At 53.0% G+C, this 21328-nt stretch overlaps 1 protein-coding gene across 1 annotated transcript in view; it reads left to right on the top strand.

Moving 5' to 3' along the window:
* The window catches only part of SERPINF1 (serpin family F member 1), a 173001-nt gene that overhangs the window by 150398 nt on the left and 1275 nt on the right, over window positions 1-21328 (top strand). The window contains exons 2-7 of the mRNA XM_050763571.1: window positions 5996-6096; window positions 10747-10838; window positions 14431-14629; window positions 16137-16292; window positions 17003-17206; window positions 20057-20199. Of these exons, the coding sequence (XP_050619528.1) occupies window positions 10755-10838; window positions 14431-14629; window positions 16137-16292; window positions 17003-17206; window positions 20057-20199 (786 nt within the window). The 5' untranslated portion in view covers window positions 5996-6096; window positions 10747-10754. The remainder of the gene's footprint in view (window positions 1-5995; window positions 6097-10746; window positions 10839-14430; window positions 14630-16136; window positions 16293-17002; window positions 17207-20056; window positions 20200-21328) is intronic.

Raw genomic sequence — 21328 nt, 5'->3', positions numbered from 1 at the left:
CAGAGCCAGACTCCACCTCAAAACAAGAAGGACCAGATGCAGAAAACAGGAGATGTACTAGGAATGAAATTGGAGAGATTTTGCGATACTGAGTAACTGTGGGGAGGCCTTTTCCAGGGGCCATTTTGCTGAGAGACAGATGGTATGAAGACCTGACCGTTCAGAAACAGGGGAAGAGGCAGCCGCCTGGGCAAAGGCCTTTGGGGCAGGAAAAATCCTGGATCACTAGAGAAGCAGAAAGATGGCCAGTGTGACCAGCGCGTGACAAAGTCAGAGAGAACCGGGAAGATGGAGCTGGAGACGCAGGCGGGGCCGGATCACGAGGGTCCTCGCAGACCACAGCAAGGGTTTGGATTTTTTTCCAAGCAGAAACGAAGCTGCTGAAGGGGGTTTTCCTTTACAATTTTTAGTTGAAATATAATCTGCAGGGGCCGGGCGCGGTGGCTCAAGCCTGTAATCCCAGCACTTTGGGAGGCCGAGACGGGTGGATCACGAGGTCAGGAGATCGAGACCATCCTGGCTAACACTGTGAAACCCCGTCTCTACTAAAAATACAAAAAAAACTAGCCGGGCGAGGGTGGCGGGCGCCTGTAGTCCCAGCTACTCTGGAGGCTGAGGCAGGAGAATGGCATAAACCCGGGAGGCGGAGCTTGCAGTGAGCTGAGATCCGGCCACTGTACTCCAGCCCGGGCTACAGAGCAAGACTCCGTCTCAAAAAAAAAAAAAAAAAAAAAAAAAAAAAAAAAAAAAAGAAATATAATCTGCAAAGTACACAAGTCTTAACTATTTGTAAGCTTAATGACTGTTTCCATGAACCAAATACTGCTGTGCAACCATCACCGGCTCAAGAAATAGAACCTTCTGCTGACTGCCAGTAACACAGTGGCTCGGCGCAGAAACAGAACTCTTCTGACTTCCCGTAACATACGGTTTTTTTTATTCTGTTTTGTTTTGTTTTGTTTTTAAGAGGCAAGGTCTGTAATCCCAGCACTGTGGGAGGCCGAGACGGGCGGATCACGAGGTTAGGAGATCGAGACCATCCTGGCTGACACGGTGAAACCCCGTCTCTACTAAAAAAAAAATACAAAAAACTAGCCGGGCGAGGTGGCGGGCGCCTGTAGTCCCAGCTACTCGGGAGGCTGAGGCAGGAGAATGGCGCAAACCCGGGAGGCGGAGCTTGCAGTGAGCTGAGATCCGGCCACTGCACTCCAGCCTGGGTGACAAAGCGAGACTCTGTCTCAACAACAACAACAACAACAACAAAAAAAAAAAAAAAAAGAGGCAAGGTCTGGCTCTGTCGCCCAGGCTGGATGGAGTGCAGTGGTGCGATCACAGTTCACAGCAGCCTTGACATCCTGGGCTCAAGCAATCTTCCTGCCTTGGCCTCCCAAATGTAGGGATTATAGGCATGAGCCACTGTGCTTGGCATTTATTCATCTTTCATGTCAAGCAGGCAATTGAATATTTGATCAGGGATAGAATTGTCTTTTTGGGGGTACACAGATGCATTTAATGTCATGGAACTGGGCCGGGCGCAGTGGCTCACACCTGTAATCCCAGCACCGTGGGAGGCCGAGGAGGGCGGATTATAAGGTCAGGAGTTTGAGACCATCCGGGTCAACATGGTGAAACCCCGTCTCTACTAAAAATACAAAAATGTAGCCAGGTGTGGTGTGCGTGCCTGTAGTCCCAGCTACTCGGGGAGGCTGAGGCAGGAGAATTGATTGAACCAGGGAGGCAGAGGTTGTAGTGAACCGAGATCATGCCATGTGCTCCAGCCTGGTTGACATGAGTGAGACTCCGTCTCAAAAATAAACAAAAAAGCCGAGAGCAGTGACTCACGCCTGTAATCCTAGCACTTTGGGAAGCCAAGCCAGGCGGATCACGAGGTCAGGAGATCAAGACCATCCTGGCTAACACGGTGAAACCCCGTCTCTACTAAAAATACGAAAAATTAGCCGGGCGAGGTGGCGGGCGCCTGTAGTCCCAGTCACTCAGGAGGCTGAGACAGGAGAATAGTGTGAACCCGGGAGGCGGAGGTTGCAGTGAGCCAAGATCGCGCCACTGCACTCCAGCCTGGGCGACAGAGTCAGACTCTGTCTCAAAATAAATAAATAAATAAAACAAAAAAACAGTCACGGAACTGATGGAAATTGCCTAAGGGGAGATGTAGAAGAAAAGAGGTCCCAGGATCGCCAGCAGAGGAGGCAGAAAAGGTAAGGTGTGTGAGGTGGCAGAAAAAGGGGAGAGTGTGGACAGTGAGGGTTTCAAGAAGGAGGAACTCTCTACTGCCCCCTGCCAAGGACGGAGGTGTCCACTGCCAGTTGACACGAGGTCACCCATGAACTTGGTGACAGGAATTTCAGTGGAGAAGTGGGCACAGACACAAGCCTGGGGTTGGAGGAAATGGGAGCCGAGGCAGCATAGACATTAGAGGAAGGTGCTCCTATCAGAGCGGCTCTGAGGGAGCACCGAGAAATGGGCAGTGGCTTTAGGGGATGTGGTGTCAAGGAAGTGTCTCTTTTTTTTTTTTTTTTTTTTTGAGACGGAGTCTCGCTCTGTTGCCCAGCACTGGAGTGCAGTGGCACGATCTCAGCTCACTGCAAGCTCCGCCTCCCGGGTCCACATGCCATTCCCCCTGCCTCAGCCTCCCGAGTAGCTGGGACTACAGGCCCCCGCCTGTACCTCGCCCGGCTACTTTTTTTGTATTTTTAGTAGAGACGGGGTTTCACTGTGGTCTCCATCTCCTGACCTTGTGATCCGCCCGCCTCGGCCTCCCAAAGTGCTGGGATTACAGGCGTGAGCCACCGCGCCCGGCCAAGGAAGTGTCTCTTAAAGAAGTGGGGGGTCAGGTGCGGTGGCTCACGCCTGTAATCCCAGCACTTTGGGAGGCCGAGGCAGGCAGATCATGAGGTCAGGAGATCAAGACCATCCTGGCCAACATGGTGAAACCCCCGTCTCTAGTAAAAATACAAAAAAGTTTCTGGGTGTGGTGGCTCACGCCTGTAATCCCAGCACTTTGGGAGGCTGAGGCGGGCAGATCACTTGAGGTCAGGAGTTCGAGACCAGCCTGGCCAACATGGTGAACCATCATCTCTAATGAAAATACAAAAATTAGCCAGGAGTAGTGGCACGTGCCTGTAATCCCAGCTACTCAGGAGGCTGAGGCAGGAGAATCACTTGAATCCAGGAGGCAGAGGTAGCAGTGAGCCAAGATGGTGCCTTTGCACTCTAGCCTGGGAGACAGAGCGAGACTCCATCTCAAAAAAAAAAAAAAAAAAAAAAAAGAAAGCGCGGAATGGAGGATGTTTGAAGGCTGAGGAAGGATCCTTGAGGGCCGGACACGCTGACCCTGCAGGAGAGGACACATTCTTCTCACAGGGGTCGGACAAAAGAGAAATCTTTATAATTGATGATTTTAAGATTTTTATTTATTATTCTTTTTTATAGAGACACGCATTTTTCACCATGTGGCCCAGGTTGGTCTCCAACTCCTGGGTTCAAGTGTGCTGGGATTATAGGCATATAGGCATATAATCTGAGCCACCACACCTGGCCCAGAACCTTTACTAAGGATTTATTAAAATGATTTACTTATTTGTGAATAGGTATTTTGTTCACATGGTTCACAACTCAAAAGCAACAAAAAGCACCCAGTGAAAAGCCTTCGTCTCATTCTGATTTCCAGTTAATGGATTCTACTCTTGGGATGTAGTGTTTTTAATCTCTTTTTTGTATCCTTTTGGAAACAGTATTGTGCTTTAAAAAGCAAATACAGGCCGGGTGTGGTGGCTCACCCCTGTAATCCCAGAACTTTGGGAGGCCGAGGCAGGCAATCACCTAAGGTCAGGAGTTCAAGGCCAGCCTGGCCTATATGGTGAAACCCTGTCTGTACCAAAAAAAAAAAAAAAATTAGCCGGGCGTGGTGGCGGACTCCTGTAATCCCAGCTACTCCGGAGGCTGAGGCAGGAGAATCACTTGAACCCGGGAGGCAGAGGTTGCAGTGAGCTGGGATTGCATCACTGCACTCCAGCCTGGGCCACAGAGCAAGGCTCTGTCTCAAAACAAAAAAGAAAGAAAAAAAAAAAAAGAAAAAAAAGCTAATACAAATACACATATACAATAGGCAAAACTGTAATATTTTATTTTATTATTATTATTTTTTTAGTAGAGACGGTTCACCATGTTGGTTAGGCTGGTCTCAAACTCCTGACCTCAGGTGATCCGCCCGCCGTGGTCTCCCAGTTGTTAGGATTACAGGCATGAGTCACCACGCCCAGCCTAAAATTGTAAACATTTTAGAAGAAAGTATAGATGAATCCCTGTGTGATCTCGGGGAAGAAGAGATTTTTTTTAAAGATACCAAAAGAAGCACAAATTAGAAAAGATTGAAAATGTTGGCATTAAAATTTAAAAACGTGTTTCCATGAAAAGATACCATAAAACAAGCTTGTGTCACCCACGACCCACAGGCTGCACGAGGCCCAGGATGGCTTTGCATGCAGCTCAACACAAATTCGTGAACTTTCTTAAAACATTATGAGATTGTTTTGAGATTTTGCTTTGTTTTGCTTTTTGTTTTTTTTAGCTCATCAGGTATCATTAGTGTTAGTGTATTTTATGTGTGGTCCAGGACAATTCTTCTTCCAGGGTGTCTCAGGGGAGCCAAAAGATTGGACACCCCGCCATAAAAATGAAAAGACAAGCCTCACACTGGGAGAAAATATTTGCAACACAGAAAACTGACAAAGAAGATTCCTAGCTGCAATCCAGAGAGGACTCAATCAACGAGAAAAAGAAAAACAGCAGAAAAACAGGCCCAGGTAGTTCACACAAGGAGAATCCTAAGTGGCCAAGAAACTATGAAAATACCTTTTATCCTCACTAGTAATCAAGGAAATGCAAATTAAAACCATAAGGACAGGACATCTATTTCACGCTCATCAGATTGGCAAAATTTAAATGTCTGACAATATGCCAAGCATTGGTGAGGATATAAACAACGAATCTAGCTGGGCGTGCTTGTGCGTGCCTGTAATCCCAGCTACTCGGGAGGCTGAGGCAGGAGAACTTCTTGAGCCCGGGAGGCAGAGGTTGCAGTGAGCTGAGATCGCGCTACTGCACTCCAGCCTGGGTGACAGAGTGAGACTCCATCTGAAAAAAAAAAAAAAAAAAAAAAGCAGTGTGATACATTGACCTAAGTAAGGTTTAAGAACATGCAAACTGATATTATATATCACTTAGGGACAAAAACTTACATGGTAAAAGTAAAAAAATGCATGAAAATAATAAAAATCAAATTCAAGATGGCGGTTATGGTGATACGGGAAGAATTGAGGAGGAAATAGAAGGTTGTCACTATACTGAGAATTTTTTTTTCTTTTTTCTTTTAATTTTGAGATGGAGTCTCGCTCTGTTGCCCAGGCTGGAGTGCAGTGGTGTGATCTCGGCTCACTGTAAGCTCCGCCTCCTGGGTTCACGCCATTCTCCTGCTTCAGCCTCCCGAGTAGCTGGGACTACAGGTGCGTCCTATCACGCCCGGCTAATTTTGTTTGTATTTTTAGTAGAGACGGGGTTTCACCATGTTGGCTAGGCTGGTCTGGAACTCCTGACCTCGGGTGATCCACCCACCTCGGTCTCCCGAAGTGCTGGGATTACAAGCGTGAGCCACTGTGCCCAGGTTTGTTTGTATGTTTAGGTGAGACGGGGTTTCTCCATGTTGGCCATGCTGGTCTTGAACTCCTGACCTCAGGTGATCCACCTGCCCTCTGTCTCGCAAAGTGCTGGGATTACAGGTGTGAGCCCCTGCGCCTGGCCCCTTAAGGAAAATCTAAAGGAAGAGGAAGGTGTGTAAATGTGTGTGCCTTGGGGATAAGGGACAGCTGCAGCAGTGGGTTAAAGTTAACGCGAGACAGTGATGCAATCTCAGAATCCAAATTGAGTGCAGGTCGCTTTAAGAAAGGAGTAGCTGTAATCTGAAGCCTGCTGGACGCTGGATTAGAAGGCAGCAAAAAAAGCTCTTGTGCTGGCTGGAGCCCCCTCAGTGTGCAGGCTTGGTGGGACTAGGCTGGGTGTGGAGCTGCAGCGTATCCACAGGTAAAGCAGCTCCCTGGCTGCTCTGATGCCAGGGACGACGGGAGAGGCTTCCCTGGGCTCGGGGGACAGGGGAGAGGCAGGGGCACTCGAGGGAGCAGAAAAGAGGGGTGCAAGGGAGAGGAAATGGGGAGACAGCAGCCCCTGCAGTTTGGGCACAAGGATGAGTGGATGAGAGAGGGCAGAGGGAGTGGGGGGTGGGGGGGGACAAGGCCGAAGGCCAGGATCCCGTGATCCCCAAATCCCACTGCACCGACGGAAGAGGTTGGAAGCCTTTTGAATGAAGTGAGGCCGGACGTGGGGAGGAAGGGGGAGCTAAGCTGCTGGGTTGGGTCTGAGCAGCACCCCAAAGGGACTGGAGCCTGAGGGAAGGAGGCTCCGGGGAGCTGCTCCCACCAAAGGCAGTCAGGAAGGCGGCCGCCCTGCAGCCCAGCCCCGGCCCCTGCTCCCTGGCCTCCCTGCTACTTTGTCAAGAATCAGCTGGTGCTGACTGCTAAGGCAATTTCCCAGCACAACCAAACCGCTGGCCTCGGCGCCCTGGCTGAGGGCTGGGATGGAGGACAGCTGGGTCCTTCTAGCCAGCCCCCACCCACTCTCTTTGGCCAAGCTGTGAGTCGAGGCTGGGAGACCAATGAGGTTGTGGCCTCTGGCAGATACTGTCCACTATTTAGCCCGGCAGGTGTATAGGGCCTGGGGGCCCAGCTGCGGTGCTGGAGGGAAAGGCCGTCCGTTCTGGGGTGCACCCTTTCTGCTGCCTGTGGCAAGCCACCGAGAGGGGCGGATCTAAGCAGGATTCGCAGAAACGCCACCCCGTCCGGCGCAGGCCTCCCACCCGGCGTTAGCTCACCCGGCGTTAGCCCCCGGCTTCCGTGGGGCCGTGGGGTTGGGGGGCAGGGAGTCCTATTCTTGGGGCTGCTGCTTCTGCGGTGTGGGGAAGTGTGACTCCACGGCACCCGGGGCTGACTCATTCAGGTTCTAAAACTTCAGGAAACATTGTCTGGGGCTGGGTCACCATGGGTGGGCCAGGGAGGACCCCTCAGAATCCCCTCCACAGAGCCAGGGGAGGGGGAGGTGCCCTTCCCCACACTATCTCCGGGGCCCACCGCCCTGTGGCTTGAAGGCCCTGCGGTTCTGGGAAGAGGCGGCGGCGGCTGTGGAGGGTGTTTGTCTCCTAACTGGGTTTAATCTGAAACACATGTATTGGCTTGAGTTGATCCGCCTAACTTGGAGGCAAGATCACAAAAATCCCAGTTTCTGTGTTCCTTGATGTGGGCAATTGTCAGAAAATAAGGCCTGACCTTGGCCCAGCAGGGAGGGTATCTACTGCTCCCTGAGCCCTCCCCCGCCTGCTAGGACAGGAGTGGGGCTTGGATACTGCCCTTTGAACAGGATGGCATCATTGCCTGTGGCCGCAGCCAGCCAGCGGTCGCCTGCTCAGCCCAGGAAACACCACCGTGGACAGGGCATTGGGTGTGCGCTGAGGGGCGCCCGTGTAGACCCCCACGCTCTGCCCTCTCACTGCCCTTGTAGGGTTTTCAATCATCTGTCCTCTTCCCTTATCCAGATGGCCTGAAGTGGAGGTTTCAGACTTGCCCTTAATCCTCCGGGTCCCTGTGTCTAGCTGGGGGCCACCTTTGGACCCAGGTCTCTTCCCTGCCAGGCTGCCTCACCTCACCTCCGCCTACCCACATTGTGACAGTCATCTGTCACCTGATCTGGGGTTTGGGCTTAGATTCTGTAAGGACTGAGACTAAAGTCCCTCCTTCATTTGAATTGTGACTTTCGTTTCCTTAAATACTATGCCAGGAGAATGGCCAGGGGTGGTGGCTCACGCCTGTAATCCTGGCACTTTGGGATGCTGGCAGATCACCTGAGGTCAGGATTCAAGACCAGCCTGGCTAACATGGTGAAACCCCCAGTCTCTAGACTAAAAAAAAAAAAACCCCGTCTACAAAAAACTAGCCGGGCGAGGTGGCGGCGCCTGTAGTCCCAGCTACTCGGGAGGCTGAGGCAGGAGAATGGCGGGAACCCGGGAGGCGGAGCTTGCAGTGAGCCGAGATCGCGCCACTCACTCCAGCCTGGGCGACAGAGCGAGACTCTGCCTCAAAAAAAAAAAATAAAATAAACCAGTCTGGAGAGGCTCAGGGCAGGCAGGCTCCTGGCAGCTGCCTGGGGCTGGCCCGAGGTGGGTGGAGACAGGCTGGATGGTGGTGAGGCCTCTGTCTTGCGCTGCAGAAAGCTTTTCCTGTTGTCTACACGAAGGCTTTCTCCCTGCATGTCAGGGCAGCCACGTGCCAGAGCAGCTGGCTGGGAACGCGGGGGTCTGCGGGGCTCTCACTGGAGGCGGGGTTTAGAAAGAAGGCCAGGCGGCTTCCTCTGCCAGTCCCGCCTTAAGCTGAGTAAACTCAAAGGCAGTCTTCTTTCACCTCCCACGATATTGTCCAGTGGATTATCAGATTTAATTTTAAGGACTAGAGCCAACAATCACACAATATCTTCCCTAATTTTCTGATCCAGTTTGTTCTGGGAAGTCGAAAAGTACGTGTGCTGTGTGGGTGGATGTTTGTGTATGTAAACGGATAATGAAGGATGATGTGTAGGGGGTCAGGGCAGGGGAGCCAAAGTCATTTAGAGTCTACATTTTTTTTTTTTTTTTTTTTTGAGATGGAGTCTCACTCTGTTGCCCAGGCTGGAGTGCAGTGGCGCGATCTCGGCTCACTGCAACCTCTGCCTCCTGGATTCAAGCAATTCTCCTGCCTCAGCCTCCCAAGTAGCTGGGATTACAGGGGCCTGACACCATGTCCAGTTAATTTTTTTGTATTTTTAGTAGAGACAGGTTTCCCTGTGTTGCCCAGGATGGTCTCTGTCAGGCCTCTGAGCCCAAGCCAAGCCATGGCATCCCCTGTGACTCCCACGTATATGCCCAGATGGCCTGAAGTAACTGAAGAATCACAAAAGAAGTGCCAATGCCCTGCCTCGCCTTAACTGATGACATTCCACCACAAAAGAAGTGAAAATGGCCCGTCCTTGCGTTAAGCGATGACATTACCTTGTGAAATTCCTTTTCCTGGCTCAAAAGGCTCCCCCACTGAGCACCTTGTGACCCCCACTCCTGCCCGCCAGAGAACAACCCCCCTTTGACTGTAATTTTCCTTTACCTACCCAAATCCTACAAAACGGCCCCACCCTTATCTCCCTTTGCTGACTCTCTTTTCGGACTCAGCCCGCCTGCACCCAGGTGATTAAAAAGCTTTATTGCTCACACAAAGCCTGTTTGGTGGTCTCTTCACATGGACGCGCATGACAGTCTCCAACCCCTGACCTCAAGTCATTCACCCACCTTAGCCTCCCAAAGTGCTGGGATTACAGGCGTGAGCCACTGCACTCGGTAGTTGTTTTATTTTAATAGTAGGTTATTTTATTTCCATTTTACAAGAGAAAAAATGGTGATTTGGAGAGCTACAAAGACACAGCACTGAGACCATGTGTGGTGGCATGCGCCTGCAGTCCCAGCTACTCAGGAGGCTGAGGCAGGAGGATCACATGAGGTCAGGAGTTCCGGGCTGTGCTGTGGTTGTGCCTGTGAATAGCCACTACACTCCAGCCTGGGCACCATAGCAACACTTTGTCTCCAAAAAAAAAGACACAGAATGGAAATGTGAACCCAGGCTCTCTGACCCTAGGCCCTGCACTCCTGACCATGGGAGGAAGAGCTCCTGAAAGGGAATTCTGGGAGAAGGGAATGAGCCTCCTTGTGAGGCCACAGGTTTTAGGCCAGAGAATTCCAAAGAGAGTTTGAGAATGTGGAGGGACGGCAGGTGCCGGACTGGGTGCCTCTGCTTGGTACCCGGAGATTCCACGGAGGAGATCTGGGTTCTGCCCCGTTCTCCTGGGAGAGGTCGCTCCAGGTCTTATTACCGGAGCGGGTTGGCTGCCTCCAGGGCAAAGCCTTAGTGTACATTTGTGCTGGGCCATACTCCACGTGGAGAAGCCCTGCTGGGGCTGGGGCCCCTCTGCTCTGGATCTTTAAAAGGTTCAGGGGCCGGGTGTGATGGCTCCCGCCTATAACCCTAGCAGTTCGGGAGGCTGGGGCGGGCGGATAAGCTGAGGTCGGGAGTTCGAGACAAGCCTGGTGAACATGGTGAAACCCCATTGCTACTAAAATACAAAAAATTAGCTGGGCGTGGTGGCACACGCCTGTAATCCCAGCTACTCGAGAGGTTGAGGTGGGAGAATCCAGGAGGCCGAGGTTGCATTGAGCCCAGATCGCTCCATTGCACTTCAGCCTGGGCGACAGAGCCAGACTCTGCCTGAAAAAATAAAATAATAAATAAATAAATAAATAAGTAAAAGCCTTAGGTTTAAAGGAGGGTCCCCGGACGCAGACAATGGAAAAAAAGCACAAGCTTACGGTATGACTGTGGGCCCTGAGGCAGGGGGAGGGGCGGGAGAACCTTGCTGGGAGGGATGAGCCTTCAAGTGGAGGGTCCACTTCTGGGAGAATGGGGGGCTGGGAGGTGGTTGCTGCCGCGGGTGAGGGAAAGCACCTAGCTCTGCCCATCCCCTGGGCCCTGGCTGGGGTGGCCAGGAAGGGGTAGCGGGGCAGTGCAGTGGGGGAGGAGAGCGGCCTGCTGCCTCGTGCTTTTCTTGCAGGCCCCAGGATGCAGGCCCTAGTGCTATTCCTCTGCTTTGCAGCTCTCCTCGGGCACAGCAGCTGCCAGAGCCTCGCCAGCGGCCCGGAGGAGGTCAGTCGGCGGGTGGTGACGGCGCGGTCGGCGGGTGGGGACGGCGTGGTCAGCATTCCCAGCCCCTCCTTGGCAGGCAGCACGGGAGACGGGGCCGGGAACCAGGACCCAGGTTCCAGGCCAGGCTCCGGCCTTTATTTCTCCAGGGCTGGAGTTTCTCCAGCGGCAAAACAGAGAGAGCATGTCTCGCCTCGCCTTTCAGGGGACAGAGTGGGGACAAGAATAAGATCCCAAAAAAGTAAAAATCCAAAGCACTTTAACAAGTCCAGGGCTGCCCCCCTGAGTAAAAATGTTGTCTTGGCCGGGCGCGGTGGCTCACACCTGTCATCCCAGGACTTTGGGAGGCCAAGGTGGGTGGATCACTTGAGGCCAGGAGTTCAAGACCAGCTTGGCCAACGTGGAGAAACGCCGTCTCTACTGAAAATACAAAGATTAGCCGGGTGTGATGGCACACGCCTGTAATTCCAGCTACTCGGGAGGCTGAGGCAGGAGGATCAGTTGAACCTGGGAGGTGGAGGTTGCAGTAAGCTGAGATGGTGCCCTTGCCCTACTCTAGCCTGGGCGACAGAGTGAGACTCTGTCTCAAAAAAACAAAAAAACTTTTTATTTTTTTTGAGATGGAGTTTCACTCTTGTTGCCCAGGCTGGAGTGCAATATTGCGATCTCAGCTCACTGCAACATCCGCCTCCCAGGTTCATGCCATTCTCCTGCTTCAGCCTCCCGAGTAGCTGGGATTACAGGCATGTGCCACCATGCCCAGGTCATTTGTATTTTTAGTAGAGACGGGGTTTCTCCATGTTGGTCAGGCTGGTCTTGAACTCCGGATCTCAAGTGATTCGCCCGCCTTGGCCTCCCAAAGTGCTGGGATGACAGGCGTGAGCCACCGCGCCCGGCCGTTACCTTTTCTCGTTACCTTGTCTTCCTAGTGGGGGCTCCACTGAGCAGGTCATGTTCCCACACATTGGTTCGGATACTGACCGGGCTGTGGCAGGGAGCGAGGGTATGGACTGACCTCTCTCCTGCCCAGAAAGGGCACAGCTGGGTTGCCAAGGCAGATACAGGCACATGGAGGGAAGCCTGGGCCATGCCATATGAGTGTTACGGGGTGAGTGTTGGGGGTGGCCCACCCTTGAGGGACAAGAGCAGCTGGGCATCTTGGCAAGAGCCCTGGACTTTTGTGAGGTCGGAGTATGAATTCTCAGCCTCCCTCCTCCTAGTTTTGTGACCCTAGAAAACCCTTACCTCGGTCTCTGCTTCCCTGCCTATGAAATGGGATAAAAATATTCATTCTACAGGGCATGTGGCCACCCATTCATTTCTCATCTACCAAACACCTACTCGACAGGTGCTGGCAATGGACGCAAATAAAAAAGACTCAGTTCTGGGCACAGTGGCTCACGCCTGTCATCCCAGCAGCATGGGAGACCGAGCAGGAGGATTGTTTGAGTCCAGGAGTTTGAGACCAGCATGGGCAACATAGTGAGATCCCTGTCTCTACAAAAAAGCAAAAATTACCAGGCGTGGTGGCACGTGCCTGTGGTACTACCTACTTGAGAATCTGAGGTGGGAGGATCACTTGAGCCCAGGAGATTAAGACTGCAGTGAGGGGCCGGGTGCGGTGACTCATGCCTGTAATCCCAGCACTTTGGGAGGCCGAGGCAGGCGGATCACGAGGTCGGGAGATCGAGACCATCCTGGCTAACACAGGGAAACCCTGTCTCTACTAAAAATACAAAAAATTAGCTGGGTGTGGTGGCGGGCACCTGTAGTCCCAGCTACTCGGGAGGCTGAGGCAGGAGAATGGCGTGAACCCGGGAGGCGGAGCTTGCAGTGAGCCGAGATCGTGCCACTGCACTCCAGCCTGGGCGACAGAGTGAGACTCCATCTCAAAAAAAGAAAAAAGAAAAAAACTCAGTTCTTTTTTCTAACTTTCTTGTTTTTTTTTTTTTTTTTTTTTTTTTTTTTTTTTTTTTTGAGACGGAGTCTTGCTCTGTCGCCGGGGCTGGAGTGCAGTGGCCGGATCTTGGCTCACTGCAAGCTCCGCCTCCCGGGTTCACGCCATTCTCCTGCCTCAGCCTCCCGAGTAGCTGGGACCACAGGCGCCCGCCACCTCGCCCAGCTAGTTTTTTTTTTGTATTTTTTAGTAGAGACGGGGTTTCACTGTGTTAGCCAGGATGGTCTCGATCTCCCGACCTCATGATCCGCCCGTCTCGGCCTCCCAAAGTGCTGGGATTACAGGCTTGAGCCACCGCGCCTGGCCTAACTTTCTTGTTTTAGAGACAGAGTCTCACTCACTCCACCACCCAAGCTGGAGTACAGTGGTACAATCTTGGCTCACTGCAACCTTGGCCTCCCGGGTTCAACCAATTCTCATGCCTCAGCCTCCCAAGTAGCTGGGACCACAGGCACATGCCACCACGCCCTGCTAATTTTTTGGGTATTTTTTAGTAGAGATGGGGCCTCACCATGTTGCTCAGGCTGGTCTCAAACTCCTGAGGTCAAGTGATCAGTCTTCCTTGGCCTCCCAAAGGGCTGGGATTACAGGCATGAGCCATCGCACCTGGCTCCCAATTTTTATTTTTATATTTATTTATTTTTTGAGACAGGGTCTCACTCTGTCACCCAGGCTAGAGTACAGTGGCACAATCTCAGCTCACTACAACCTCTGCCTCCCAGGTTCAAGCGATTCTCATTCCTCAGCCTCCCAAGTAGCTGGGATTACAGGCGCCCGCCACCATGACCAGTTAATTTTTTTGTATTCTTAGTAGAGACGGGTTTCACCGTGTTGCCCAGGATGGTCTTGAATTCCTGACCTCAAGTGATTCACCCACCTCAGCCTCCCAAAGTGCTGGGATTATAGGTGTGAGCCACTTGGCTGACAGTGTTGTTTTTTTTTTTTTTTTGAGACGGAGTCTCGCTCTGTCGCCCAGGCTGGAGTGCAGTGACCGGATCTCGGCTCACTGCAAGCTCTGCCTCCCAGGTTCACGCCATTCTCCTGCCTCAGCCTCCCGAGTAGCTGGGACTACAGGCGCCCGCCACCACGCCTGGCTAATTTTTTGTATTTTTAGTACAGACAGGGTTTCACCATGTTAGCCAGAATGGTCTTGATCTCCTGATCTCGTGATCCGCCCGCCTGGGCCTCCCAAAGTGCTGGGATTACAGGCGTGAGCCACCGCGCCCGGCCCCTGTGACCCACTTTTTAAAAACCGTCAGCAGGCTGGGCACGGTGGCGCATGCATATAATCCCAGCCAACTGGGAAGCTAAGGCAGGAGAATCGCTTGAACCGGGGAGGTGGAGCTTGCAGTGAGCCGAGATTGCCCCGCTGCCCTCCAGCCTGGGCGACAGAGTGAGACTCTGTCTCAAATAAAAAAACCAGCGAATCTCTCTTCTGCGCCGTCTCCCCGCAGAGAGCTCATGGATGATCGGGGAGGAAAACTCATTCCAGTTTTAGGCCAAACACAAAAAAATTAGGAAGGACAGCCCCAAGGGGCCAGAACCACCACCCTACACAAAGCCACACGGAGACAGTCGGTCGCTGTGCGTCTCCGCGGGTCCCTGAACTCAAGCCCAAGACTTCCTGTCTCCTGCCAGGGCTCCCCAGACCCCGACAGCACAGGAGCGCTGGTGGAGGAGGAGGATCCTTTCTTCCAAGTCCCGGTGAACAAGCTGGCAGCGGCTGTCTCCAACTTTGGCTATGACCTGTACCGGGTGCGGTCCAGCATGAGCCCCACGACCAACGTGCTCCTGTCTCCTCTCAGTGTGGCCACGGCCCTCTCGGCTCTCTCGCTGGGTGAGTGCTCAGAGGCAGGAAGCCCCAGACAGACCTGGAGAGGGCCCCTGTGGCCTGTGGGTAAACGTGGCTGACTTTATTGACATTGGAGCTCAGGGAGGGGTGAACTAGCACTGAGGGCCTGGCCTGGGGGTCCCAGCCATGTAAGCAGGAGCTCGGGCTGCACACACACGATTCCCCAGCTCCCCCGGCCCCGGGGTCCCAGCCATGCAGGTGGGAACTCGGGCTATATATATATATATATACACACACACACACACACACACGCACACACATGCACACACACACAGATTCCCCAGCTCCCCAGCCGGGGGGTCCCAGCTGTGCAGGTGGGAACTCGGGCTATATACACACACACACACACACACACGCACACACAGATTCCCCAGCTCCCCTGGCCCTGCAGGCGGGAACTGGGGCTACACACACACACACACACACACACACACAGATTCCCCAGCCTGGGGGTCCCAGCCATGCAGGTGGGAACTCGGGCTACACACACACACACACACACACACACACACACACACACACACACGATTCCCCAGCTCCCCAGCCTGCAGGCGGGAACTGGGGCTACACACACACACACACACACACACACACACACTCTCACACACAGATTCCCCAGCCCCGGGGGTCCCAGCCATGCAGGCGGGAACTCGGGCTACACACACACACACACACACACACACACACACACACACGATTCCCCAGCTCCCCAGCCTGGGGGTCCCAGCGTACTTGGCCTCAGGGGTCGCTGACTGACACGGTGACTTCAAGGCACATTCTTGCATTCCTTAACCAAGCTGGTGCGGTGTTAGCCGTTAGCGTGAGTTCCGGGGATATAACTGCAAACAGGCAGGTGCAGGCTTGCCCTCACTGAGGACACAGCTGGGTTCACGGGGGAAACTAGTATCAGGTAACTACAGAATAGTCTTTTTTTTTTTTTTCCCTGAGACGGAGTCTCGCTGTGTCACCCAGGCTGGAGTGCAGTGGTTCGATCTCAGCTCACTGCAACCTCTGCCTCCCAGGTTCAAGGAATTCTCCTGCCTCAGCCTCCAGAGTAGCTGGGACAGGCGCCTGCCACCACGCCCAGCTAATATTTGTATTTTTAGTAGAGACGGGGTTTCTCCATGTTGCCTAGACTGGTCTCAAACTCCTGGGCTCAAGCGATCCACCCGCCTCGGCCTCCCAAAGTGCCGGGATTATAGGCATGAGCCGCTGTGCCCGGCCAGAATAGTCTTAAGGGCTGTGATGGGAGAAGCACAGGGACTGGTGCCCCTCACTCCCTCACTCCCACCTTCCAGACCTGACGCCTTTAACCTACTTCAGGAAAATCTCTAAGGATGAAAATTCCTTGGCCACCTAGATGGTCTTGAAGATCAACCTACTTGGGCTCTCAGCAGACAAAAAAGATGAGTATAGTATCTGTGTTCTGGGAGGGGGCTTGATTTGGGCCCTGGGGTGCAGTTATTGACGTCCACATCCTTGTCTCTGGCAGGAGCGGAGCAGCGAACGGAATCCGTCATTCACCGGGCTCTCTACTATGACCTGATCAGCAGCCCAGACATCCACGGCACCTACAAGGAGCTCCTTGGCACGATCACCGCCCCCCAGAAAAACCTCAAGAGTGCCTCCCGGATCGTCTTTGAGAAGAGTAAGTCACATTTGCGGCCCGAGCTGCCTGAGGAATGTGGGCTCCATGCTGCAGACTGGGGGTTCTCTCTTTTTTTTTTTTTTTTTGAGACGGAGTCTCGCTGTGTCGCCCTGGCTGGAGGGCAGTGGCCAGATCTCCGCTCACTGCAAGCTCCGCCTCCCGGGTTCACGCCATTCTCCTGCCTCAGCCTCCCGAGTAGCTGGGACTACAGGCGCCCGCCACCACGCCTGGCTAGTTTTTTGTATTTTTTAGTAGAGACGGGGTTTCACCGTGTTAGTCAGAATGGTCTTGATCTCCTGACCTCGTGATCCGGCCGCCTCGGACTCCCAAAGTGCTGGGATTACAGGCGTGAGCCACCACGCCCGGCCAACTTGGGGTTCTTTCTGAACAACAGATCATATATGCTCAGGCCCGGCCTGGCACTGGTGGGGGAGGAAAGGTCCACGAACCCAGAGAGGATCAGAAAGAGGAAGTGGGCTGCAGGAGATGGTGGGAGGGGCAGGGAGGGCAGTGGCACGATGTGGGGATCTGCTGCCCCCTGGCCAGTGCCTGGGGATGCCAGCAGAAGTCCTGGCAAGTCACAAGAAGAGGCTGGGCGGGAAGTCAGGGCCTGCTGAGCGGTAAACCAGAACCCGAGCCTGGCAGGCTCTTGAAGATGGGATGCTGGTCGTTGAGTCGCACACGCTAACCTCTGCTCCGCCTCTTCTCAGAGCTGCGCATAAAATCCAGCTTTGTGGCACCCCTGGAAAAGTCATATGGGACCAGGCCCAGAGTCCTGACGGGCAACCCTCGCTTGGACCTGCAGGAGATCAACAACTGGGTGCAGGCCCAGATGAAAGGGAAGCTCGCCAGGTCCACGAAGGAACTGCCCGATGAGATCAGTATTCTCCTTCTCGGTGTGGCGTACTTCAAGGGTGAGCGCGTCTCCACTTCTTTTATTGTATTTTGACAGAGTCTTACTCTGTAGCCCTAGCTGGAGTGCGGTGGTGCGATCTCAGCTCAGTGCAACCTCTGCCTCCCAGGTTCAAGCGATTCTTGTGCTTCAGCCTCCCGAGTAGCTGGGATTATAGGCGCGCACCACCATGCCCGGCTAATTTTTTGTATTTTAGTAGAGACGGGGTTTCACCATGTTGGCCAGGCTGGTCTCGAACTCCTGAGCTCAGGTGATCTGCCCGCCTCGGCCTCCCAAAGTGCTGGGATTACAGGCACGAGCCATCGCACCTGGCCCTTTTAAATTTATTTTTAAGAGAGGGTGTCGCTATGATGCCCAGGCTGGTCTCGAACTCCTGAGCTCAGGTGATCTGCCCACCTCGGCCTCCCAAAGTGCTGGGATTACCATGTCCAACTTTCCACTTCTTTTTTGACCAAGGGTGGGTGGCAGGCGTCAGAGGGGGCTTGGAAAGGGGAGGTGTCAGAGACCTTGCCCAGCATGGGGGCTGGGGCACGGCTGGGGGAGGATCTGGGAACTGCACTCACCTGGAGCTTATCTGCTTGTCATCAAATCCAGGCCAAGGTATGAATGTCTATAGAGAGTCAGAGACTTGTGGAGACAGAAGAGCAGAGAGGGAGAAAGAATGAACAGTGGGCCTGTTTGGGGCTTTCCTGGCCTTTGAATCAGACAAGATGTATTTATTTATTTTTTTAAGATGGAGTCTCATTCTGTCGCCCAGCCTGGAGTGCAGTGGTGCGATCTTGGCTCACTACAGCCTCCCTACCTCCCAGGTTCAAGCGATTCTCCTGCCTCAGCCTCCTGAGTAGCTGAGATTACAGGTGCCCGCCACCACGCCCGGCTAATTTTTGTATTTTCAGTAGAGATGGGGGTTTCGCCATGTTGGCCAGGCTGGTCTTCAACTCCTGACCTCAGGTGATCCACCCACCTCGGCCTCCCGAAGTGCTGGGATTACAGGCGTGAACCACTGTGCTGGCCGAATCAGACAAGGTTTAAATTCCACCTCCGCCTGTACTAGCTGAGGAACTCTGCACTTATTTTGCAACCTTTCCAGGCCTATGTTCTCACCTTCAACGTGACGATAATACACCTACTTCATAGACACCTTTTTATGTTGTCTCCAAGTTTTACAACAACTCTAGTTCTGTACCCAAGACATGGCAGGTGACCAACGACATCCTTCTAGGCTGTGGTTATGTGTTTGGAGATCGTTCCACAGGCCTAGTGTGGGGCCAGCCCCGTTCAGATAAGGCCTTGTGGGGTGGCATGGGGCAGGGGGAGAGGTTGGGCACCCTCTCCCTTAAAATGCTTTGTAACTGTCGGCCGGGCGCAGTGGCTCACGCCTGTCATCCCAGCACTTTGGGAGGCCGAGGCGGGCGGATCACGAGGTCCGAGATTGAGACCATCCTGGCTAACATGGTGAAACCCCATCTCTACTAAAAATACACATAAATAAATAAATAAGCCAGGCGTGGTGGTGGGCGCCTGTAGTCCCAGCTACTTGGGAGGCTGAGGCAGGCGAATGGCATGAACCCGGGAGGCGGAGCTTGCAGTGAGCTGAGATCCGGCCACTGCACTCCAGCCTGGGCAACAGAGCGAGACTCCGTCTCAAAACAAAACAAAACAAAACAAAACGCTTTGTAACTGTCTGAGGCACCAACAAGAGCGGCCCCCAGCCTGCAGAAAATCCGAATGGCTTCCTACATCAAGCACTGATCTCTAGTGTGTGAGAGAACAGCTCTGGATCCAGATACTATAGGTCACATTAAGCTAGAGGAGCTTGGCCATCAGCTGGCTTCGAGCGTCAGCCAGTGACTTCACCTCTTCGGCTTCGGCCCGTTTTCAGCTGCGAGAGGGCATGATCCAGAGGACCTCAGAGGTCTCTTCCAGCTCGGACCGTCTTTGACTGTCGCCCACAGACACTGCCGTAGGAGTGCACACCAGTTTACTTTTCTTTCTTTTGTTTTTGAGACGGAGTTTTGCTCTTTTTGGCCAGGCTGGAGTGCTGTGGCGTGATCTTGGCTCACTGCAACCTCTGGCTCCCAGGTTCAAGCGATTCTCCCGCCTCGGCCTCCCGAGTAGCTGGGATTACAGGCACCCACCACTGCGCCCGGCTAATTTTTGTATTTTTAGTAGAGGCAGGGTTTCACCATGTTGGCCAGGCTAGTCTCGAACTCCTGACCTTAGATGATCCACCCACCTCAGCCTCCCAAAGTGCTGGGATTACAGACGTGAGGCACCACACCCGGCCATTTTTGTATTTTTAGTAGAGACGGGGTTTCGCCATGTTGGCCAGGCTGGTCTCAAACTCCTGACCTCAAGTGATCTGCCCACCTTGGCCTCCCAAAGTGCTGGGACAACAGGCGTGAGTCACCGCGCCCGGCCATTTTTATATTTTTAGTAACAGTGTTTTGTCATGTTGGCCAGGCTGGTCTCAAACTCCTGACCTCAAGTGATCCATCCACCCCGGCCTCCCAATATGCTGGGATTACAGGTGTGAGTCCACCGCGCCTGGCCACCAGTTTACTTTTCTTGCAGGCTATCACAGAATGTGTACAATCCAGAGAGCCTAATCAGCCAAATCAACGTCTCGCCATTGGAGTTTGCTGGTGAAGGGTACTTGGGGTCCTGGAAATAACTGTGGGGTCCAAACCACACACACTGAGACAGGCCTATTCCCTGAGGCATCAGAGCCCCTGACGGCTAAGCTCCCTTAAGTCAGGCAATTTTCAACAATGCGCTTTGGGGACACAGCATGGTGCCACCGTCTTTCTGGTCTCCTGGGGCTCAGACTATGTCATTCATTTCATTCCAGGGCAGTGGGTAACAAAGTTTGACCCCAGAAAGACTTCCCTCGAGGACTTCCACTTGGATGAAGAGAGGACCGTGAGGGTCCCCATGATGTCAGACCCTAAGGCTATTTTACGCTATGGCTTGGATTCGGATCTCAGCTGCAAGGTCCGTAGGGGTAGGGGCAATGTGGGTGATGGGTGGAGGGAGAGGACAGAGAAGCAAAACAGGGGAGTGGGAATAAAACGACCTGTGAGATCTGACAGCTGTCTACGTTTCGCCTGCTGTTTGACTTTGAGCAGGTTAATAACATCTCTGAGCCTTTCCTCTTCTTAAGATGGGGAAGGGGATTGTTATCAACATTTATCCTCCCAGGGTTTGTTAGAAGGATGAGTAAGGTAATGTGAAATGGGCCCTCAGATTGGGTGCCCAAATGTTAGTTCTCTCTCTTTCCTTCAGACTCCTATTTCTAGAATTTAAAGCCAGACTTTGAAAAATAATGACAAACTCCAAATTGTTGGCATTCTTTTTTTTTTTTTTTTTTTTTTGAGACAGTCTTGCTCTGTCTCCCAGGCTGCAGTGCAGTGGCATGATCTTGGCTCACCGCAACCTCTGCCCTGTCGAGTTCAAGCAATTCTCCTGCCTCGGCCTCCCTAGTAGCTGGGATTATAGGCACCTGCCAGCACGCCTGGCTAATTTTGTATTTTTAGTAGAGACAGGGTTTCACCATGTTGCCCAGGCTGGTCTCGAACTCCTGACCTCAGGTGATTCGCCCGCCTCGGCCTCCTAAAGTGCTGGGATTCCAGGCGTGAGCCACCGCGCTCAGCCAATCGTTGGCATTCTGAGGCTTTCCGTGTACCTGACTTCTTTTAGTTGTAAGTCTGTAACTGTTAACCTTTGTTGGGTCATGGCCATCACATGGGATCTCTGGGAATCTGACGACAGTGCCTCAAACCAGGGAGAGCACTGCCAGGTGTACACACACATTTCTGAAACCCGGGAGAGCACTGCCAGGTGTACACACACGTTTCTATCAACGATTGCAGGAGACTCTTGGGACCCTGACACCATCTGTTCCATGGACTGTAGGTTGAGAGCCTCTGTTCAAAGGATGCTTTTGCTCTTCGTGGGTAGATGGGGTGGAGCCTCCAAGCCCTCTTACGGCCCCTTCGGTATTCCTATCCCCGGTTCTCCCTGTCTTAGTCTAGCGCTCTCTACCTAACAAATGATCAGTCAATGTTGGCAGATAGACTTTGGGAGAAAATAAAGACCTGAAATTCAATTCTAGCTCCTTAAA

This window comes from Macaca thibetana, chromosome 16 (genome assembly GCF_024542745.1).
Source record: "Macaca thibetana thibetana isolate TM-01 chromosome 16, ASM2454274v1, whole genome shotgun sequence".
Classification (NCBI taxonomy): Eukaryota; Metazoa; Chordata; class Mammalia; order Primates; family Cercopithecidae; genus Macaca; species Macaca thibetana.
The sequence above is the reverse complement of the archived record's forward strand: the minus strand, read 5'-3'. Positions and strand labels throughout refer to the sequence as shown.